An 18,822-nucleotide genomic window follows, 5' to 3' on the forward strand; every position below is an offset into this window, starting at 1 on the left:
TTAGGTGGGGAGGGGATCCTGAGGAGGAGGAAGAGAGTGAGGAAGAGGAGGAGGAAGAGCCTGAGGAGGATTTAGGTGGGGAGGGGATCCCGAGGAGGAAGAGGAGGGTGAGGAAGGCCCTGAGGGGGATGGGAGGAGGAAAAGGAAGAACCTGAGGGGGATTCTTTGGAAGACGAGGAAGGGCTTGAGGAAGAGGAGGAGGGTGAGGAAGGCCCTGAGGGGGATTTGGGTGGGGAGGGGATCCTGAGGAGGAGGAGGAAGGGCTTGAGGAAGAGAGTGAGGAAGAGGAGGAGGAAGAGCCTGAGGAGGATTTAGGTGGGGAGGGGATCCCGAGGAGGAAGAGGAGGGCGAGGAAGGCCCTGAGGGGGATTTGGGTGGGGAGGGGATCCCGAGGAGGAGGAGGAGGAGGAGGAAGGCCCTGAGGGGAATTGGAGGAGGAAGAGGAGGGTGAGGAAGAAGAGGAAGAGAGGGGTGAGCCCGGGGGGGGCTCTGAGGGGAGGAAGAGGAGGGGTGAGAGATTTAGGTCAGTTTTGGGGGGGGTGGTTCCTTTTTAGAGAAAATAAAAATTAATTTTTAGGGTATTTAATTTGGGGGGAGTTAAGTTTAGAAAAAGTTAAAATTAATAATTTTTAAGATACTCATTTTGAGGGAGCAATTCCTCTAGAAAAAGTTAAAATTAATGTTTAGGGTATTTAATTTTGGGGGAATTAGTTTAGGAAAAGTTAAAATTAATGTTTAGGGTATTTAATTTTGGGGGAATTAGTTTAGGAAAAGTTAAAATTAATGTTTAGGATATTTAATTTCGGGGGAATTAGTTTAGAAAAAGTTAAAATTAACGTTTAAAGTATTTAATTTGTGGGGAGTTAGTTTAGAAAAAGTTAAAATTGATCTTTAGGATGTTTAATTTGGGGGAGTTTAGGAAAAGTTAAAATTAATTTTTAAGGTATTTAATTTGAGAGATTAATTCCTCTTTAGGAAAAGTTAAAATTATTTTTTTTTCCTGTGGGGGTTTAATCCCCTCCTTTAGGGGATTAATTTTGGGGGGGGGGTTAGTTCCTCTTTAGGGAAAATTAAAATTTGCTTTTTTTGGGGGGAGGTTTCACCTCTTCCAGAAGATTTATTTTTTAGGGTGGTTAGTTCCTTTTTCAGGTAAACCAAAAACTCATTTTTTTTTGGGGGGGGGGCGTGTTTAACCAATTTTCAGGAGATTCAAATTCTCTTTTTTTGGGAGATTTTAACTCTTGGATGAGTTCAGCTCCTTTTTCCTTCCATGGGGGGGGATCTTGTTGAATTTTTGGGGGATTTGGGGTTTTTTTTGGGGGGTTTTTGTGCCACTTTTAGGGAATTTAATTTATTTTTTTAGGGATATTTAGGTACTGTGGGGTTAACTCCTATTTTGTTTTTTTTTTTTAAGCTCCATTTTTGGGGGATTTCACCCCTTTTTTGGGGGGGGATTGGTTCATAATTATTCCTTTATTCCTTCATTAAAATTCAATTTATTTCTTTAAATTCTCCCCTAAATCAGGATCAGGGTTTAAAATGTTCCAAAAATCTCCAAATCTGCCTCCAAAATATTTTTTTTAATTTTTTTTTTTTTTTTTTGGTGACATTTCCCCACCAGAACTCGGAGCTGGTTTTTGGGTTTTTTTTTTGTATTTTTGTTTTTTTGTTTTTTTAATTTTAGTTTAATCCAAATAACGTGAGAAAAACAGGGAAAAAAAAGGAAAATCAGGGAATTTTGGGAGTATTTGTAGAGAAAAAAGGTAAATTCAGGGAGATTTTTTAGGGGAAAAAAGGTAAATTCAGGGAGATTTTTTTTAGGGGGAAAAAAGGTAAATTCAGGGAGATTTTTTTTAGGGGGAAAAAAGGTAAATTCAGGGAATTTTCAAAGTATTTGAAGGGAAAAAAAAGGATAAATCTTGGGGATTTAGTTATTTTTTTAAAATAAAAATAATAAAATAAGGGAATTTTGGGGGTCTTTTTAGGGGAGAAAAAAATGAAAAATTCAGGGAGTTTTGGGGTGTTTAAAAAAATGAAAAAAGGGAATTTTTTAGGAGAAAAAGAAATTCAGGGAGTTTTGGGGTGTTTAAAAATGAAAAAAAGGGAATTTTTTAGGGGAAAAAAAAGAAAAATTCAGGGAGTTTTGGGGTGTTTAAAAATGAAAAAGGGAATTTTTTAGGGGAAAAAAAAGAAAAATTCAGGGAGTTTTGGGGTGTTTAAAAATGAAAAAGGGAATTTTTTTAGGGGAAAAAGAAATTCAGGGAGTTTTGGGGTGTTAAAAATGAAAAAAGGGAATTTTTTAGGGGAAAAAAAAGAAAAATTCAGGGAGTTTTGGGGAACTTTTAGGGGGAAAAAAACCAAATTAAGGGAAGTTTGGGAATTTTACTTTAAAAAAAAAAAAAACTTGAGGGATTTTGGGGAGTTTTGGTGAAAAAAAAACAAAACTAAACCCAAATCCAGGGAATTTTGGGGAGCTGGGATTTATTTCCGTGTGGGTTCAGGGTGGGAAAAAAGGAAAAAAAAAAAAAAATGGGAATTTTGTGAATTTTTGGTGCCTTTTCCCCCCCTTCCTCTCCTTCTTTTTCCCTTGATTTCTTCCCCACCATTCCCGAGTGTAAAAATCCATAAAAAATTCTCCCAGTGTGTCCCAAACCAAGCAGAATTCCCAAAAATCCCCTCCCCACCCCCCAAAAAAAAAAAAAAGTCACAAAAGCACACAAATCCCCTCCCCCACCCCCCCCCAAAAAAAAAAAAAAGGAAAAAGAGGAAAAAAAAAAAAAAGGGGAAAATTCCAGGTGAAAACAACAACAACAAAAAAGAAACAAAACAAAACAAAAAAAATAACAAGGAAAAAAAAAAACCCAAAAAATTCCAACCTGGAAAAGGAATTTCCACACACACAAAAAAAAAAAAAAAAATTAAAAAGAACAAAAAAAGTGGAAAAGTTGGTGAAAATCAGTGGGAAAAAAAAAAGTGAAAATGGTTGAAAAAAGCTGAAAACCAACAATAAAAAAACAACAAAAAAAACCCCAACAAAAAAAACCCCCAAAAGAAACAAAAAATTCCAACCTGGAACAGGAATTTCCACACACAGAAAAAAAAAAAAAAATTTGAAAAAGTGGAAAAGTTGATGAAAATCAGTTTAAAAAAAAGTGAAAATGGTTAAAAAAATATAAAAAAAAAAAACAAAAAAAAACCCCAAAAGAAACAAAAAATTCCAACCTGGAACAGGAATTTCCACACACAAAAAAAATTAAAAAGAACAAAAAACGTGGAAAAGTTGGTGAAAATCAGTGAAAAAAAAAAAGTGAAAATGGTTGAAAAAAGGTAAAAACCAACAACAAAAAAACCACAAAAAACCCCAACAAAAAAACCAACAAAAAAAAACCCCCAAAAATTCCAACCTGGAAGGGGAATTTCCACACACACAAAAAATAAAATCAATTTAAAATAAAAAGTGGAAAAGTTGGTGAAAATCGGTGAGAAACAAAAAGTGGAAATGGTTAAAAAAGGTGAAAAGCAGCAACCAAAGGTGACAAACGCCTCCCTGCCCCATCCAGGTGTGCCCCAGGTGTGCCCCAGGTGTGTCCCGGGTGTGCTCCAGGTGTGCCCCAGGTGTGCCCCAGTTGTGCTCCAGGTGTGCCCCAGGTGTGCTCCAGGTGTGCCCCGGGTGTTCCCCAGGTGTGCCCCAGTTGTGCTCCAGGTGTGCTCCAGGTGTGCCCCGGGTGTTCCCCAGGTGTGCTCCAGGTGTGCCCCAGGTGTGCTCCCAGTGTACTCCCAGTGTGCCCCAGGTGTGCCCCAGGTGTGCTCCCGGTGTGCCCCAGGTGTGCTCCAGGTGTGCTCCCGGTGTGCCCCAGGTGTGCCCCAGGTGTGCTCCAGGTGTGCTCCCGGTGTGCTCCAGGTGTGCCCCGGGTGTTCCCCAGGTGTGCCCCGGGTGTACTCCAGGTGTGCCCCAGGTGTGCTCCCGGTGTGCCCCAGGTGTGCTCCAGGTGTGCCCCAGGTGTGCCCCAGTTGTGCTCCAGGTGTAGTCCAGGTGTGCCCCGGGTGTTCCCCAGGTGTGCTCCAGGTGTGCTCCAGGTGTGCCCCAGTTGTGCTCCCGGTGTGCCCCAGTTGTGCTCCCGGTGTGCCCCAGGTGTGCTCCAGGTGTGCCCCAGTTGTGCCCCAGGTATGCCCCAGTTGTGCCCCAGGTGTGCCCCAGGTGTGCTCCAGGTGTGCCCCAGTTGTGCCCCAGGTGTGCCCCAGGTGTGCTCCAGGTGTGCCCCAGGTGTGCTCCAGGTGTGCCCCAGGTGTGCTCCAGGTGTGCCCCAGGTGTGCTCCAGGTGTGCCCCAGTTGTGCCCCAGGTGTGCCCCAGGTGTGCCCCAGGTGTGCTCCAGTTGTGCTCCCGGTGTGCCCCAGTTGTGCTCCAGGTGTGCCCCAGTTGTGCTCCAGGTGTGCCCCAGGTGTGCCCCAGGTGTGCTCCAGGTGTGCTCCAGGTGTGAATTCTGCCCTTTCCAACCCCCAAAACAATTCCCGTTTTCCCCTGGAAAAAAAATCCCCACAAAATTCCAAATTTTCCTCCCAAAAAACCCCCCAAATTCCCATTTTTTCCCCTAAAACCGCCACAATTCCATTTTTAATCCCCAAAATTCCATTTTTAATCCCCACAATTTCATTTTTAATCCCCAAAATTCCATTTTTAATCCCCACAATTCCATTTTTAATCCCCACAATTTCATTTTTAATCCCCAAAATTCCATTTTTAATCCCCACAATTTCATTTTTAATCCCCACAATTCCATTTTTAATCCCCACAATTTCATTTTTAATCCCCAAAATTTCATTTTTAATCCCCACAATTCCATTTTTCATGTCCCAAAAATGATCTGAAATCCCAATAATTCCATTTTCAGTCTCCCAAAAGCGATCTAAAACCCCCCGAATTTCACTTTTAACCCCCATAATTTTATTTTTTAACAACACAATTCCATTTTTAATCCCCACAATTCCGTTTTGAATGTCCCAGGAATGATCTAAAATCCCAATAATTTCACTTTCCCCCCCCAAATTCCATTTTTTTACCCCCACAATTCTATTTCTAACCCCTATAATTCCATTTTTAATCCCCACAATTCCACTTTCAATGTCCCAGGAATGATCTGGAATCCCAATAATTCCATTTCTAACCCCAATAATTCCATTTCTCCCCCCAATAATTCCATTTTTCCCCCCAATAATTCCATTTCTAACCCCAATAATTCCATTTCTAACCCCTATAACTCCATTTTTCCCCCAATAATTCCATTTTTACCCCATATATTTCCATTTCTCCCCCCAATAATTCCATTTCTAACCCCAACAATTCCATTTTTCCCCCCAGGGAGGACGGAGAGCTGGAGGAAGGCTGATATAAAACCCCAATAATTCCATTTCTAACCCCAATAACTCCATTTCTCCCCCCAATAACTCCATTTTTACCCCATATATTTCCATTTTTCACCCCAATAATTCCATTTTCACCCCAACAATTCCATTTTTCCCCCCAGGGAGGACGGAGAGCTGGAGGAAGGCTGATATAAAACCCCAATAATTCCATTTCTAACCCCAATAATTCCATTTTTACCCCATATATTTCCATTTCTAACCCCAATAATTCCATTTCTAACCCCAATAATTCCATTTTTCACCCCAATAATTCCATTTTCCCCCCAGGGAGGACGGAGAGCTGGAGGAAGGCTGATATAAAACCCCAATAATTCCATTTCTCCCCCCAATAACTCCATTTTTACCCCATATATTTCCATTTTTCACCCCAATAATTCCATTTCTAACCCCAACAATTCCATTTTTCCCCCCAGGGAGGACGGAGAGCTGGAGGAAGGCTGATATAAAACCCCAATAATTCCATTTCTAACCCCAATAATTCCATTTTTCCCCCCAATAATTCCATTTTTCACCCCAATAATTCCATTTCTAACCCCAACAATTCCATTTCTAACCCCAATAATTCCATTTTCCCCCCAGGGAGGACGGAGAGCTGGAGGAAGGCTGATATAAAACCCCAATAATTCCATTTCTAACCCCAATAATTCCATTTCTAACCCCAATAATTCCATTTTTCCCCCCAGGGAGGACGGAGAGCTGGAGGAAGGCTGATATAAAACCCCAATAATTCCATTTCTAACCCCAATAATTCCATTTCTAACCCCAATAATTCCATTTCTAACCCCTATAACTCCATTTCTCCCCCCAATAACTCCATTTTTACCCCATATATTTCCATTTTTCACCCCAATAATTCCATTTTCACCCCAATAATTCCATTTTTCCCCCAGGGAGGACGGAGAGCTGGAGGAAGGCTGATATAAAACCCCAATAATTCCATTTCTAACCCCAATAATTCCATTTCTAACCCCAATAATTCCATTTCTAACCCCTATAACTCCATTTCTCCCCCCAATAACTCCATTTTTACCCCATATATTTCCATTTTTCACCCCAATAATTCCATTTCTAACCCCAACAATTCCATTTTTCCCCCAGGGAGGACGGAGAGCTGGAGGAAGGCTGATATAAAACCCCAATAATTCCATTTCTAACCCCAACAATTCCATTTTTCACCCCAACAATTCCATTTCTAACCCCAATAATTCCATTTTCCCCCCAGGGAGGACGGAGAGCTGGAGGAAGGCTGATATAAAACCCCAATAATTCCATTTCTAACCCCAATAATTCCATTTCTAACCCCAATAATTCCATTTTCCCCCCAACAATTCCATTTCTAACCCCAATAATTCCATTTTTCCCCCAGGGAGGACGGAGAGCTGGAGGAAGGCGAGCTGGAGGACGACGGCGCCGATGAAATCCCGGACCCTTCTCATTCCCGCTGCCGTTCCCGGCGCTCCCGCTCGCGCCGCTCGCGATCCCGGTCTCGCTCCCAGTACTCCCAGTACTCCCAGTACTCCCAGTGCCGCTCCCAGTGCCCGGCCCGGCGCGAGCGTCACCGCAGCGGCTCCGAGGAGGACAAAGCTCACCGCAGGCTCAAGAGGAAACGTCGCAGGGAACGGGATCGGGATCGGGATCGGGACCGGGACCGGGACCGGGACAGGGACAGGGACAGGGACAGGAGGAGGGCCAAGAAAAAAAGGAAATCCAAGCACAAGGTGGGAATTCCCGATGGGTTTTTATAGCGGGCAAATCCCACGGGGGTTTGTTGGGGCTGGGGTTTTTTTGGGGTTTTTTTTGCTTTTTTTTTGGGTTTTTTTTTTTTTTTTTTGGGGTTGGTTTTTTTAAATGTCGTAAAAAAAATAATTGTCCTGAAATTCCCTTAGAGCTGCCCTCAAATCCCGTGAAAAATCCATTTATTTTTTTTAGAATTCTAATCCCAAAATCCCGTGAAAAATCCATTTATTTTTTAGAATTCTAATCCCAAAATCCCGTGAAAAATCCATTTATTTTTTAGAACCCTAATCCCAAAATCCCGTGAAAAATCCATTTATTTTTTAGAATTCTAATCCCAAAATCCCATGAAAAATCCATTTATTTTTTAGAACCCTAATCCCAAAATCCCGTGAAAAATCCATTTATTTTTTAGAATCCTAATCCCAAAATCCCGTGAAAAATCCATTTATTTTTTTGGAATTCTAATCCCAAAATCCCGTGAAAAATCCATTTATTTTTTTGGAATTCTAATCCCAAAATCCCGTGAAAAATCCATTTATTTTTTAGAATCCTAATCCCAAAATCCTGTGAAAACCCCACAAAAATTCCATTAAAAATGCCATAAAAATTCTATTAAAAAATTCCATAAAAGGTACCCTGAAATTCCCTTAGAGCTGCCCTCAAATCCCGTGAAAAATCCATTTATTTTTTTTAGAATTCTAATCCCAAAATCCCGTGAAAAATCCATTTATTTTTTAGAATTCTGATCCCAAAAATCCCGTGAAAAATCCATTTATTTTTTAGAATCCTAATCCCAAAATCCCGTGAAAAATCCATTTATTTTTTTGGAATTCTAATCCCAAAATCCCGTGAAAAATCCATTTATTTTTTAGAATTCTAATCCCAAAATCCCGTGAAAAATCCATTTATTTTTTAGAATCCTAATCCCAAAATCCTGTGAAAACCCCACAAAAATTCCATTAAAAATGCCATAAAAATTCTATTAAAAAATTCCATAAAAGGTACCCTGAAATTCCCTTAGAGCTGCCCTCAAATCCCGTGAAAAATCCATTTATTTTTTTGGAATTCTAATCCCAAAATCCCGTGAAAAATCCATTTATTTTTTTGGAATTCTAATCCCAAAATCCCGTGAAAAATCCATTTATTTTTTAGAATCCTAATCCCAAAATCCCGTGAAAAATCCATTTATTTTTTTGGAATTCTAATCCCAAAATCCCGTGAAAAATCCATTTATTTTTTAGAATTCTAATCCCAAAATCCCATGAAAAATCCATTTATTTTTTAGAATCCTAATCCCAAAATCCTGTGAAAACCCCACAAAAATTCCATTAAAAATGCCATAAAAATTCTATTAAAAAATTCCATAAAAGGTACCCTGAAATTCCCTTAGAGCTGCCCTCAAATCCCGTGAAAAATCCATTTATTTTTTAAGAATTTTAATCCCAAAATGCCCTGAAAACCCCGTGAAAAATGCCATTAAAAATGCCATAAAAATTCCATTAAAATGCCATAAAAATTCCATTGAAATCCCATAAAAATGCCACAAGAATTCCATTAAAATTCCATTAAAAATGCCATAAAAATTCCATTAAAATGCCATAAAAATTCCATTGAAATCCCATAAAAACGCCACAAGAATTCCATTAAAATTCCATTAAAAATGCCGTAAAAATTCCATTAAAATGCCATAAAAATTCCATTGAAATCCCATAAAAACGCCACAAGAATTCCATTAAAATTCCATTAAAAATGCCATGAAGATCCCCCTGAAATTCCATTAGAGCTCCCCTCAAATCCCATGAAAAATCCATTGTTTTTGGAATCCTTATCCCAAAAATTCCAGAAGAGTGACATAAAAACTCCATTAAAATTCCATTAAAAATTCTGCATAAATTCCATAAAAATTCCCCTCGAACTCATCGAAAATCCTTTTTTTTTTTTTTACCATTCCGATCCCAAAATTCCATTTAAAAATTCCCCTCAAATCCCATGAAAAATCCATTTTTTAGCCTCTCAATGCGTTAATGCCGGAATTCCATGGAGATTTCCTGAGGGAAATTCCAAATCCAATTCCAAATCCCCCACCCTTTGGAATTTGCAGCGCCCGGTTTCGTCCAGCGAGGAATTCTCGGATTTCAGCGACGGCTCCGAGCCCGGGCCCGGGGAAAAAGGGCCCAGGAAAGCCCGGGAGCACAGCCCGGGACACGGGGTGAGAACTGGGAACGGGGACTGGGGGGCACTGGGAGGGACTGGGAGGGACTGGGGACGGGGACTGGGGACGGGGACTGGGGGGGACTGGGAGGGACTGGGGACGGGAACTGGGGACGGGGACTGGGAGGGACTGGGAGGGACTGGGAGGGACTGGGGACGGGAACTGGGGACGGGGACTGGGAGGGACTGGGGGGGACTGGGAGGGACTGGGGACGGGAACTGGGGACGGGGACTGGGGGGGACTGGGAGGGACTGGGGACGGGAACTGGGGACGGGGACTGGGGGGGACTGGGAGGGACTGGGGACGGGAACTGGGGACGGGGACTGGGGGGGACTGGGAGGGACTGGGGACGGGAACTGGGGACGGGGACTGGGGGGGACTGGGAGGGACTGGGGACGGGAACTGGGGGGGACTGGGGGGGACTGGGGGGGACTGGGGACGGGAACTGGGAACGGGGACTGGGGGGGACTGGGGGGGACTGGGGACAGGAATTGGGGACGGGAACTGGGGGGGACTGGGAGGGACTGGGAGGGACTGGGGACGGGAACTGGGGACGGGGACTGGGGGGGACTGGGAGGGACTGGGGACAGGAATTGGGGACGGGAACTGGGGGGAACTGGGAGGGACTGGGAGGGACTGGGGACGGGAACTGGGGACGGGGACTGGGGGGGACTGGGAGGGACTGGGGACGGGAATTGGGGACGGGAACTGGGGACAGGGACTGGGAGGGACTGGGGACAGGAATTGGGGACGGGAACTGGGGGGGACTGGGAGGGACTGGGAGGGACTGGGGACGGGAACTGGGGACGGGGACTGGGGGGGACTGGGAGGGACTGGGAGGGACTGGGGACAGGAACTGGGGATGGGGACTGGGGGGCACTGGGAGGGACTGGGAGGAACTGGGGACGGGAACTGGGGACGGGAACTGGGGGGGACTGGGAGGGACTGGGAGGGACTGGGGACAGGAACTGGGGATGGGGACTGGGGGGCACTGGGAGGGACTGGGAGGAACTGGGGACGGGAACTGGGGACGGGAACTGGGGGGGACTGGGAGGGACTGGGAGGGACTGGGGACAGGGACTGGGGATGGGAACTGGGGGGAACTGGGAGGGACTGGGAGGGACTGGGGACAGGAATTGGGGACGGGAACTGGGGGGAACTGGGAGGGACTGGGAGGGACTGGGGACAGGAACTGGGGATGGGAACTGGGGGGAACTGGGAGGGACTGGGAGGGACTGGGGACAGGAACTGGGGATGGGAACTGGGGACAGGAACTGGAGGGACTGGGAACAGGGACTGGGGACAGGAACTGGGAACAGGAACTGGGAACAGGAACTGGGAGAAACTGGGGGGTACTGGAGGGGACTGGGGGGGACTGGGACCGCAGGAACGGGGCGGGTGTCCTGCGGGCAGGAACTGGGGGGGAACTGGGAGTACTGGGAGTGGGACTGTGGGAACAGAGCGTGAGTTGTACTGGGAGTACTGGGAGTAACTGGGAATAACCTCCCTCATGAGCTGCATTGTGGAGATCCCAACCCATCCCATTCCCAGTGCTCCCAGTGCCCTCCCCAGCGCTCCCAGTGTCCTCCCCAGTGCTCCCAGTGCCCTCCCCAGTGCTCCCAGTGTCCTCCCCAGTGCTCCCAGTGCCCTCCCCAGTTCTCCCAGTGCCCTCCCCAGCGCTCCCAGTGTCCTCCCCAGCGCTCCCAGTGTCCTCCCCAGCGCTCCTAGTGCCATTCCCAGTTCTCCCAGTGCCCTCCCCAGCGCTCCCAGTGTCCTCCCCAGCGCTCCCAGTGCCATTCCCAGTTCTCCCAGTGCCCTCCCCAGTTCTCCCAGTGCCCTCCCCAGTTCTCCCAGTGCCCTCCCCAGCGCTCCTAGTGCCATTCCCAGTTCTCCCAGTGCCCTCCCCAGTTCTCCCAGTGCCCTCCCCAGTTCTCCCAGTGCCCTCCCCAGCGCTCCTAGTGCCATTCCCAGTTCTCCCAGTGCCATTCCCAGTTCTCCCAGTGCCCTCCCCAGTGCTCCCAGTGCCCTCCCCAGCACTCCCAGTGTCCTCCCCAGCGCTCCCAGTGCCCTCCCCAGCGCTCCCAGTGCCATTCCCAGTGCTCCCAGTGCCATTCCCAGTTCTCCCAGTGCCCTCCCCAGCGCTCCCAGTGCCATTCCCAGTGCTCCCAGTGCCATTCCCAGTTCTCCCAGTGCCCTCCCCAGCGCTCCCAGTGCCATTCCCAGTGCTCCCAGTGCCATTCCCAGTTCTCCCAGTGCCCTCCCCAGTGCTCCCAGTGCCCTCCCCAGCGCTCCCAGCACTTCCGGTGCCATCCTAACCCCTCCCTGTGCCTTCCCAGTGCTCCCAGTACTCCCAGTTACCCCGCAAGCCCCACCCCAAGGCCGACCCCAAACCTTTCGGGGGCTCCTTCGAGGATTTCGACCCCGAGGATTTCGGGCCCTTCGAGGCCGAAGAGGATGAGGAGGCTCCCAGGGACGGCTACGACGACTTCGCCAAGGAGCTCAACCAGTACCGGCGCTCCAAGGAGGGATCCCACCGTGCCAGAGGTACTGGGCAAACTGGGACAACTGGGACAGTCCCAAATTGGGGAAATCGCAAAAAAATCCCTAAAAAAAAATCCCAAAAACCGCATTAAAAACTCTTAAAAAACACCAAAATAACCCCAAAAAATCAGTATTGGTGCTCCAAGGAGGGATCCCAGTATGCCAGAGGTACTGGGCAAACTGGGACAACTGGGACAGTCCCAAAATGGGGGAAATCGCAAAAAAATCCCTAAAAAAATCCCAAAAAATGCATTAAATACTCTTAAAAAACACCAAAATAACCCCAAAAAATCACTACTGGTGCTCCAAGGAGGGATCCCAGTATGCCAGAGGTACTGGGCAAACTGGGACAACTGGGACAGTCCCAAAATGGGGGAAATCGCAAAAAAATCCCTAAAAAAATCCCAAAAAATGCATTAAATACTCTTAAAAAACACCAAAATAACCCCAAAAAATCACTACTGGTGCTCCAAGGAGGGATCCCAGTATACCAGAGGTACTGGGCAAACTGGGACAACTGGGACAGTCCCAAAATGGGGGGAAATCGCAAAAAAATCCCTAAAAAAATCCCAAAAACCGCATTAAATACTCTTAAAAAACACCAAAATGACCCCAAAAAATCAGTATTGGTGCTCCAAGGAGGGATCCCAGTATGCCAGAGGTACTGGGCAAACTGGGACAACTGGGACAGTCCCAAAATGGGGGAAATCGCAAAAAAATCCCTAAAAAAATCCCAAAAACCGCATTAAATACTCTTAAAAAACACCAAAATAACCCCAAAAAATCACTACTGGTGCTCCAAGGAGGGATCCCACCGTGCCAGAGGTACTGGGCAAACTGGGACAACTGGGACAGTCCCAAAATGGGGGAAATCACGAAAAAATCCCTAAAAAAATCCCAAAAAATGCATTAAAAACTCTTAAAAAACACCAAAATAACCCCAAAAAATCACTACTGGTGCTCCAAGGAGGGATCCCAGTATGCCAGAGGTACTGGGCAAACTGGGACAACTGGGACAGTCCCAAAATGGGGGGAAATCGCAAAAAAATCCCTAAAAAAAATCCCAAAAAATGCATTAAAAACTCTTAAAAAAACCAAAATAACCCCAAAAAATCACTACTGGTGCTCCAAGGAGGGATCCCAGTATGCCAGAGGTACTGGGCAAACTGGGACAACTGGGACAGTCCCAAAATGGGGGAAATCACGAAAAAATCCCTAAAAAAATCCCAAAAAACACATTAAAAACTCTTAAAAAACACCAAAGTAACAAAAAAAAAAAAAACATTTTTCCCCATTTCCCCGTTTTTTCCCCGTTTTTCCCGTTTTTTCCCCATTTTTTCCCCGTTTTTTCCCCGTTTCTCACCCCCTTTTCTCTCCCCTCATTCCCGGGGCCATTCCCATTTTTTCCCCGTTTTTTCCCGTTTTTTTCCCCGTTTTTTCCCCGTTTCTCACCCCCTTTTCTCTCCCCTCAGGCCGGGGCTGTTCCCATTTCCCCATTTCCCCGTTTTTCCCCGTTTTTTTTCCCGTTTTTCCCCCGTTTTTTCCCCGTTTCTCACCCCCTTTTCTCTCCCCTCAGGTCGGGGCTGTTCCCATTTCCCCATTTCCCCGTTTTTTTCCCGTTTTTTCCCCGTTTTTTCCCCGTTTCTCACCCCCTTTTCTCTCCCCTCATTCCCGGGGCCGTTCCCATTTTTTCCCCGTTTTTTCCCGTTTTTTCCCGTTTTTTCCCCGTTTCTCACCCCCTTTTCTCTCCCCTCATTCCCAGGGCCATTCCCATTTTTTCCCCGTTTTTTCCCATTTTCCCCCGTTTTTTCCCCGTTTCTCACCCCCTTTTCTCTCCCCTCAGGTCGGGGCTGTTCCCATTTCCCCATTTCCCCGTTTTTTCCCGTTTTTTCCCCGTTTTTTCCCCGTTTCTCACCCCCTTTTCTCTCCCCTCATTCCCGGGGCCGTTCCCATTTTTTCCCCGTTTTTTCCCGTTTTTCCCCGTTTTTTCCCCGTTTCTCACCCCCTTTTCTCTCCCCTCAGGCCGGGGCTGTTCCCATTTCCCCATTTCCCCATTTCCCCGTTTTTTCCCATTTTTCCCTGTTTTTTCCCCGTTTCTCACCCCCTTTTCTCTCCCCTCAGGCCGGGGCTGTTCCCATTTCCCCATTTCCCCATTTCCCCGTTTTTTCCCATTTTTTCCCGTTTTTTCCCCGTTTCTCACCCCGTTTTCTCTCCCCTCATTCCCGGGGCCGTTCCCATTTTTTCCCCGTTTTTTCCCGTTTTTTCCCCGTTTTTTCCCCGTTTCTCACCCCCTTTTCTCTCCCCTCAGGCCGGGGCTGTTCCCATTTCCCCATTTCCCCATTTCCCCGTTTTTTCCCATTTTTCCCCGTTTTTTCCCCGTTTCTCACCCCCTTTTCTCTCCCCTCAGGTCGGGGCCGTGGTGCCCGGGGGTTCCGGGGCCGGGGCCGGGGCCCTGCCCGGGGTCGGGGGCTGGGCCGGGGCCGGGGCCGAGCCCGCAGCGACCCCGAGGAGGAGGAGGAGGAGGAGGAGGAAGAGCCCTTCGAGGAGGAGATGGAGGTGAGGAGGTGGGAATTACACCGGGAATTCCCCAGGGAATTCCGCAGGGAATTCTGGGGCGTTCCCGCCGGGAATTCCTCTGGGGGTTCCACTGGGAATTCCAGGATATTCCACAAGGAATTCTGGGGTGTTCGACAGGAATTCCGCTGGGAATTCTGGGGTGTTCCAAAGGGAATTCCACTGGGGAATTCCGCTGGGAATTCTGGGGTGTTCCAAAGGGAATTCTGGGGTGTTCCAAAGGGAATTCTGGGGTGTTCCAAAGGGAATTCCACTGGGGAATTCCGCTGGGAATTCTGGGGTGTTCCAATGGGAATTCTGGGGTGTTCCAAAGGGAATTCTGGGGTGTTCCAAAGGGAATTCCACTGGGGAATTCCGCTGGGAATTCTGGGGTGTTCCAATGGGAATTCCACTGGGGAATTCCCGGTCGTTCCCCAAGGAATTCTGGAATGTTCCCAGAGGGAATTGGTGGGTGTCCCACAGGGAATCCTGGGGGTGTTCAACAGAGAATTCCTGAGGGAGTTCCAGGATATTCCACTGGGAATTCCGGAGGGAATTCTGGGGTTTTCCACTGGGAATTCCAGGGTGTTCCACTGGGAATTCCAGAGGGAATTCCAGCATATTCCAAAAGGAATTCTCGGGTGTTTCCCAGGGAATTCCTGAGGGAATTCCAGACCTTTCCTGGGCTTCTGAGCTGATCCTGGGACTCTTCACCCTGTCCTGGAATCCCAGAGGGAATTCTGGCCCTGTCCTGGGGTTCTGACCCAATCGTGGGGTTCCTGAAGGAATTCCAGAGGGAATCCCAGAGGGAATTCCAGCCCTTCCCGGGGGTTCTGACACGACCCTGCAATTCCCAAGGGAATTCCGTGGCCTTTCCCGGTGTTCTGACCCCATCCCAGGATTCCAGACAGGATTCCCAACCCCATCCCGGGGCTTTCCCTCCCCATTCTGATCTTGCCACGCCGCAATTCCCACGCAATTCCCACGGAATTCCCACTTTTTTTGTTTTGTTTGTTTGTTTGTTTGTTGTTCCCAGTACTGCGACCCCGAGGAGCCGCTGGGCGACGACGACTTCGACGACTACGCCAAGGAATTGTCCCAGTACCGGCGCTGCAAGGAGAGGGGCAGGGGTGAGACCCCAGCCCCGTCCCAAATCCCGTCCTAAATCCCGTCCTAAATCCTGTCTTAAATCCCGTCCTAAATCCCGTCCTAAATCCCGTCCTGAATCCTGTCCTAAATCCTGTCCTGAATCCTGTCCTAAATCCTGTCCCGAATCCCGTCCTGAATCCCGTCCTAAATCCTGTCCTGAATCCCGTCCTAAATCCTGTCCTGAATCCCGTCCTGAATCCTGTCCTGAATCCCGTCCTGAATCCCGTCCTAAATCCCGTCCTGAATCCCGTCCTAAATCCTGTCCTGAATCCCGTCCTGAATCCTGTCCTGAATCCCGTCCTGAATCCCGTCCTAAATCCCGTCCTGAATCCCGTCCTAAATCCTGTCCTGAATCCCGTCCTAAATCCTGTCCTGAATCCTGTCCTAAATCCTGTCCCGAATCCCGTCCTGAATCCCGTCCTAAATCCTGTCCTGAATCCTGTCCTAAATCCTGTTCCAAATCCCGTCCCAAATCCTGTCCTAAATCCCGTCCTGAATCCCGTCCTAAATCCTGTTCCAAATCCCGTCCTGAATCCCGTCCTAAATCCTGTCCTGAATCCTGTCCCAAATCCTGTCCCAAATCCCGTCCTAAATCCCATCCTGAATCCTGTCCTGAATCCTGTTCCAGTCATGTCCCAAATCCTGCCCTAAATCCCGTCCCAAATCCCATCCTAAATCCTGTCCCAAATCACATCTGAATCCCACCCCAGTTCCCATTCCCAAATCCCCAAATCCCAAATCCCAAATTCCCATTTCCAGCTCTGAGCCAGGACCGGGGCCCTCGGGGCCGTGGGAACAAAGGGCTGGGTCGGGACTGGGGTTACCCCAAATCCCAAAATCCCAAATCCCAAAAACCCAAAATCCCAAATACCCAAAATCCCAAATCCCAAAATCCCAAATTCCAAAATCCCAAATACCCAAAATCCCAAATACCCAAAATCCCAAATCCCAAATTCCCATTTCCAGGCCTGAACCGGGGCCGGGGCCCTCGGGGCCCTCGGGGCCGTGGGAACAAAGGGCTGGGTCGGGGCCGGGGCCGGGGCCGGAGCGCGATGGGAAAATCCGGGATCAACGACGACGACGATTTCTACGACGACGACATCGGGGTGAGCTGCTCTCCCCAAATCTGTCCTGGGGGGGTTCCCGAAGGAAAAAAATCCCAAATCTGGGATTTCAGGTGTCCCAAATCTGTCCTGGGGGGGTTCCCGAAGGAAAAAAATCCCAAATCTGGGATTTCAGGTGTCCCAAATCTGTCCTGGGGGGGTTCCCGAAGGAAAAAAATCCCAAATCTGGGATTTCAGGTGTCCCAAATCTGTCCTGGGGGGGGTTCCCAAAGGAAAAAAATCCCAAATCTGGGATTTCAGATATCCCAAATCTGTCCTGGGGGGGTTCCCGAAGGAAAAAATCCCAAATCTGGGATTTCAGATACCCCAGATCTGCATTTCCCTCCCCAAAAATCCCAAATCTGGGATTTCAGATATCCCAAATCTGCATTTCCCTCCCCAAAAATCCCAAATCTGGGATTTCAGGTGTCCCAAATCTGTCCTGGGGGGGTTCCCGAAGGAAAAAAATCCCAAATCTGGGATTTCAGGTGTCCCAAATCTGTCCTGGGGGGGTTCCCGAAGGAAAAAAATCCCAAATCTGGGATTTCAGATACCCCAAATCTGCATTTCCCTCGCCCCAAAAAATCCCAAATCTGGGATTTCAGGTGTCCCAAATCTGTCCTGGGGGGGTTCCCGAACAAAAAAATCCCAAATCTGGGATTTCAGATATCCCAAATCTGTCCTGGGGGGGTTCCCGAAGGAAAAAAATCCCAAATCTGGGATTTCAGATATCCCAAATCTGCATTTCCCTCCCCAAAAATCCCAAATTTTGACTTTGACATATCCCAAATCCCACTTTTTATCCTTAAAATCCCAGGATTTTGGCTTTGAAATAGCCCAAACCTGCCTTTTTCACCCCAAAATTCCCGGATTTTTTCCTGGGATTTTTCCCAGATTTCCTCCCGATTTTTCCCGGCATTTTTTGTGCTCCGCACCCCTCACCTCCCCCACCCCCCAAATTCCCCATTTCCCACCCCAAAATTCCCAGATTTTCCGGGATATTTCCCATTTTTTTCCTGTGATTTCTTTTCCCCATGGATTTCCCACTGATTTTGCCGTGATTTTTCCCTGTTTTTTCCCCTCAAAATTCCCAAATTTTTCCTGGGACTTTTCCCGAATTTCCCCCAGATTTTCCCCCCAAAATTCCCGATTTTTTTCCCCACATTTTTCCCGAATTTCCCCCAGATTTTCCCCCCAAAATTCCCGGATTTTCCCCAAAAATTCCCACATTTTTCCCATCTCCCCCCCAGAATTCCCCGATTTCTCCCAGATTTTTCCTGGGACTTTTCCCACGGATTTTTCACTGATTTTTTCGTGATTTTTTCATGGATTTTTCCACATTTTTTTTTTCCCCAGACTTTTCCCCCCCTGAAATTCCCGGATTTTTCCTGGGACTTTTCCCAGTTTTTTCCTGGGATTTTTTTCATCGATTTTTCCTGCTGTTCTTCCCACACTTCCCTCCAAAATTCCCGAATTTTTTCATGGATTTCTCCCCGCGTTTTGTCCCAGACCTTCCCCCCCCCCCCCCCCCCCCCACCCAAAATTCCCGGATTTCCCCCCAGAATTCCTCGGATTTTTCCCGGGATTTTTCTGCTCGGCGCCCCCCACCCTCCCCCATCCCTCCCCCCCCCAGAATTCCCAGATTTTCCGGGATATTTCCCGGATTTTTCCCGCAGGACGGGGGCGGATACCGGCGGGGCGAGCACGACAAATCTCACCTGCCCTCGGACAAGAAGGGCAAGGTGATCTGCAAGTACTTCGTGGAGGGCAGGTGCACCTGGGTAAGGAATTCCCAAGGGAAAATTCCCAAAATTCCAGCACGGGATGGCTGGGGGGGGGCGGCTGGGTCCCACCTGGTCACACCTGGATCATCCAAAATCCACCTGGTCACACCTGGATTACACAAATCCCACCTGGATCTCACCTGTCCCAACCAAATCACACCTGGTCACACCTGGATCATCCAAATCCCACCTGGATCTCACCTGTCCCACCCAAATCCCACCTGGTCACACCTGGTCACACCTGGATTACCGAAATCCCACCTGGATCCCACCTGGTCACACCTGGATCATCCAAATCCCACCTGGATCTCACCTGTCCCA

At 47.7% G+C, this 18,822-nt stretch overlaps 1 protein-coding gene across 1 annotated transcript in view; it reads left to right on the forward strand.

Moving 5' to 3' along the window:
- Positions 1-18,822, forward strand: part of ZC3H4 (zinc finger CCCH-type containing 4) — a 34,003-nt gene that overhangs the window by 605 nt on the left and 14,576 nt on the right. The window contains 7 exon segments of the mRNA XM_062512450.1: positions 6,789-7,140; positions 9,261-9,368; positions 11,708-11,915; positions 14,320-14,468; positions 15,502-15,595; positions 16,581-16,720; positions 18,394-18,498. Of these exon segments, the coding sequence (XP_062368434.1) occupies positions 6,789-7,140; positions 9,261-9,368; positions 11,708-11,915; positions 14,320-14,468; positions 15,502-15,595; positions 16,581-16,720; positions 18,394-18,498 (1,156 nt within the window).

Source organism: Cinclus cinclus, chromosome 37, assembly GCF_963662255.1.
Source record: "Cinclus cinclus chromosome 37, bCinCin1.1, whole genome shotgun sequence".
Classification (NCBI taxonomy): Eukaryota; Metazoa; Chordata; class Aves; order Passeriformes; family Cinclidae; genus Cinclus; species Cinclus cinclus.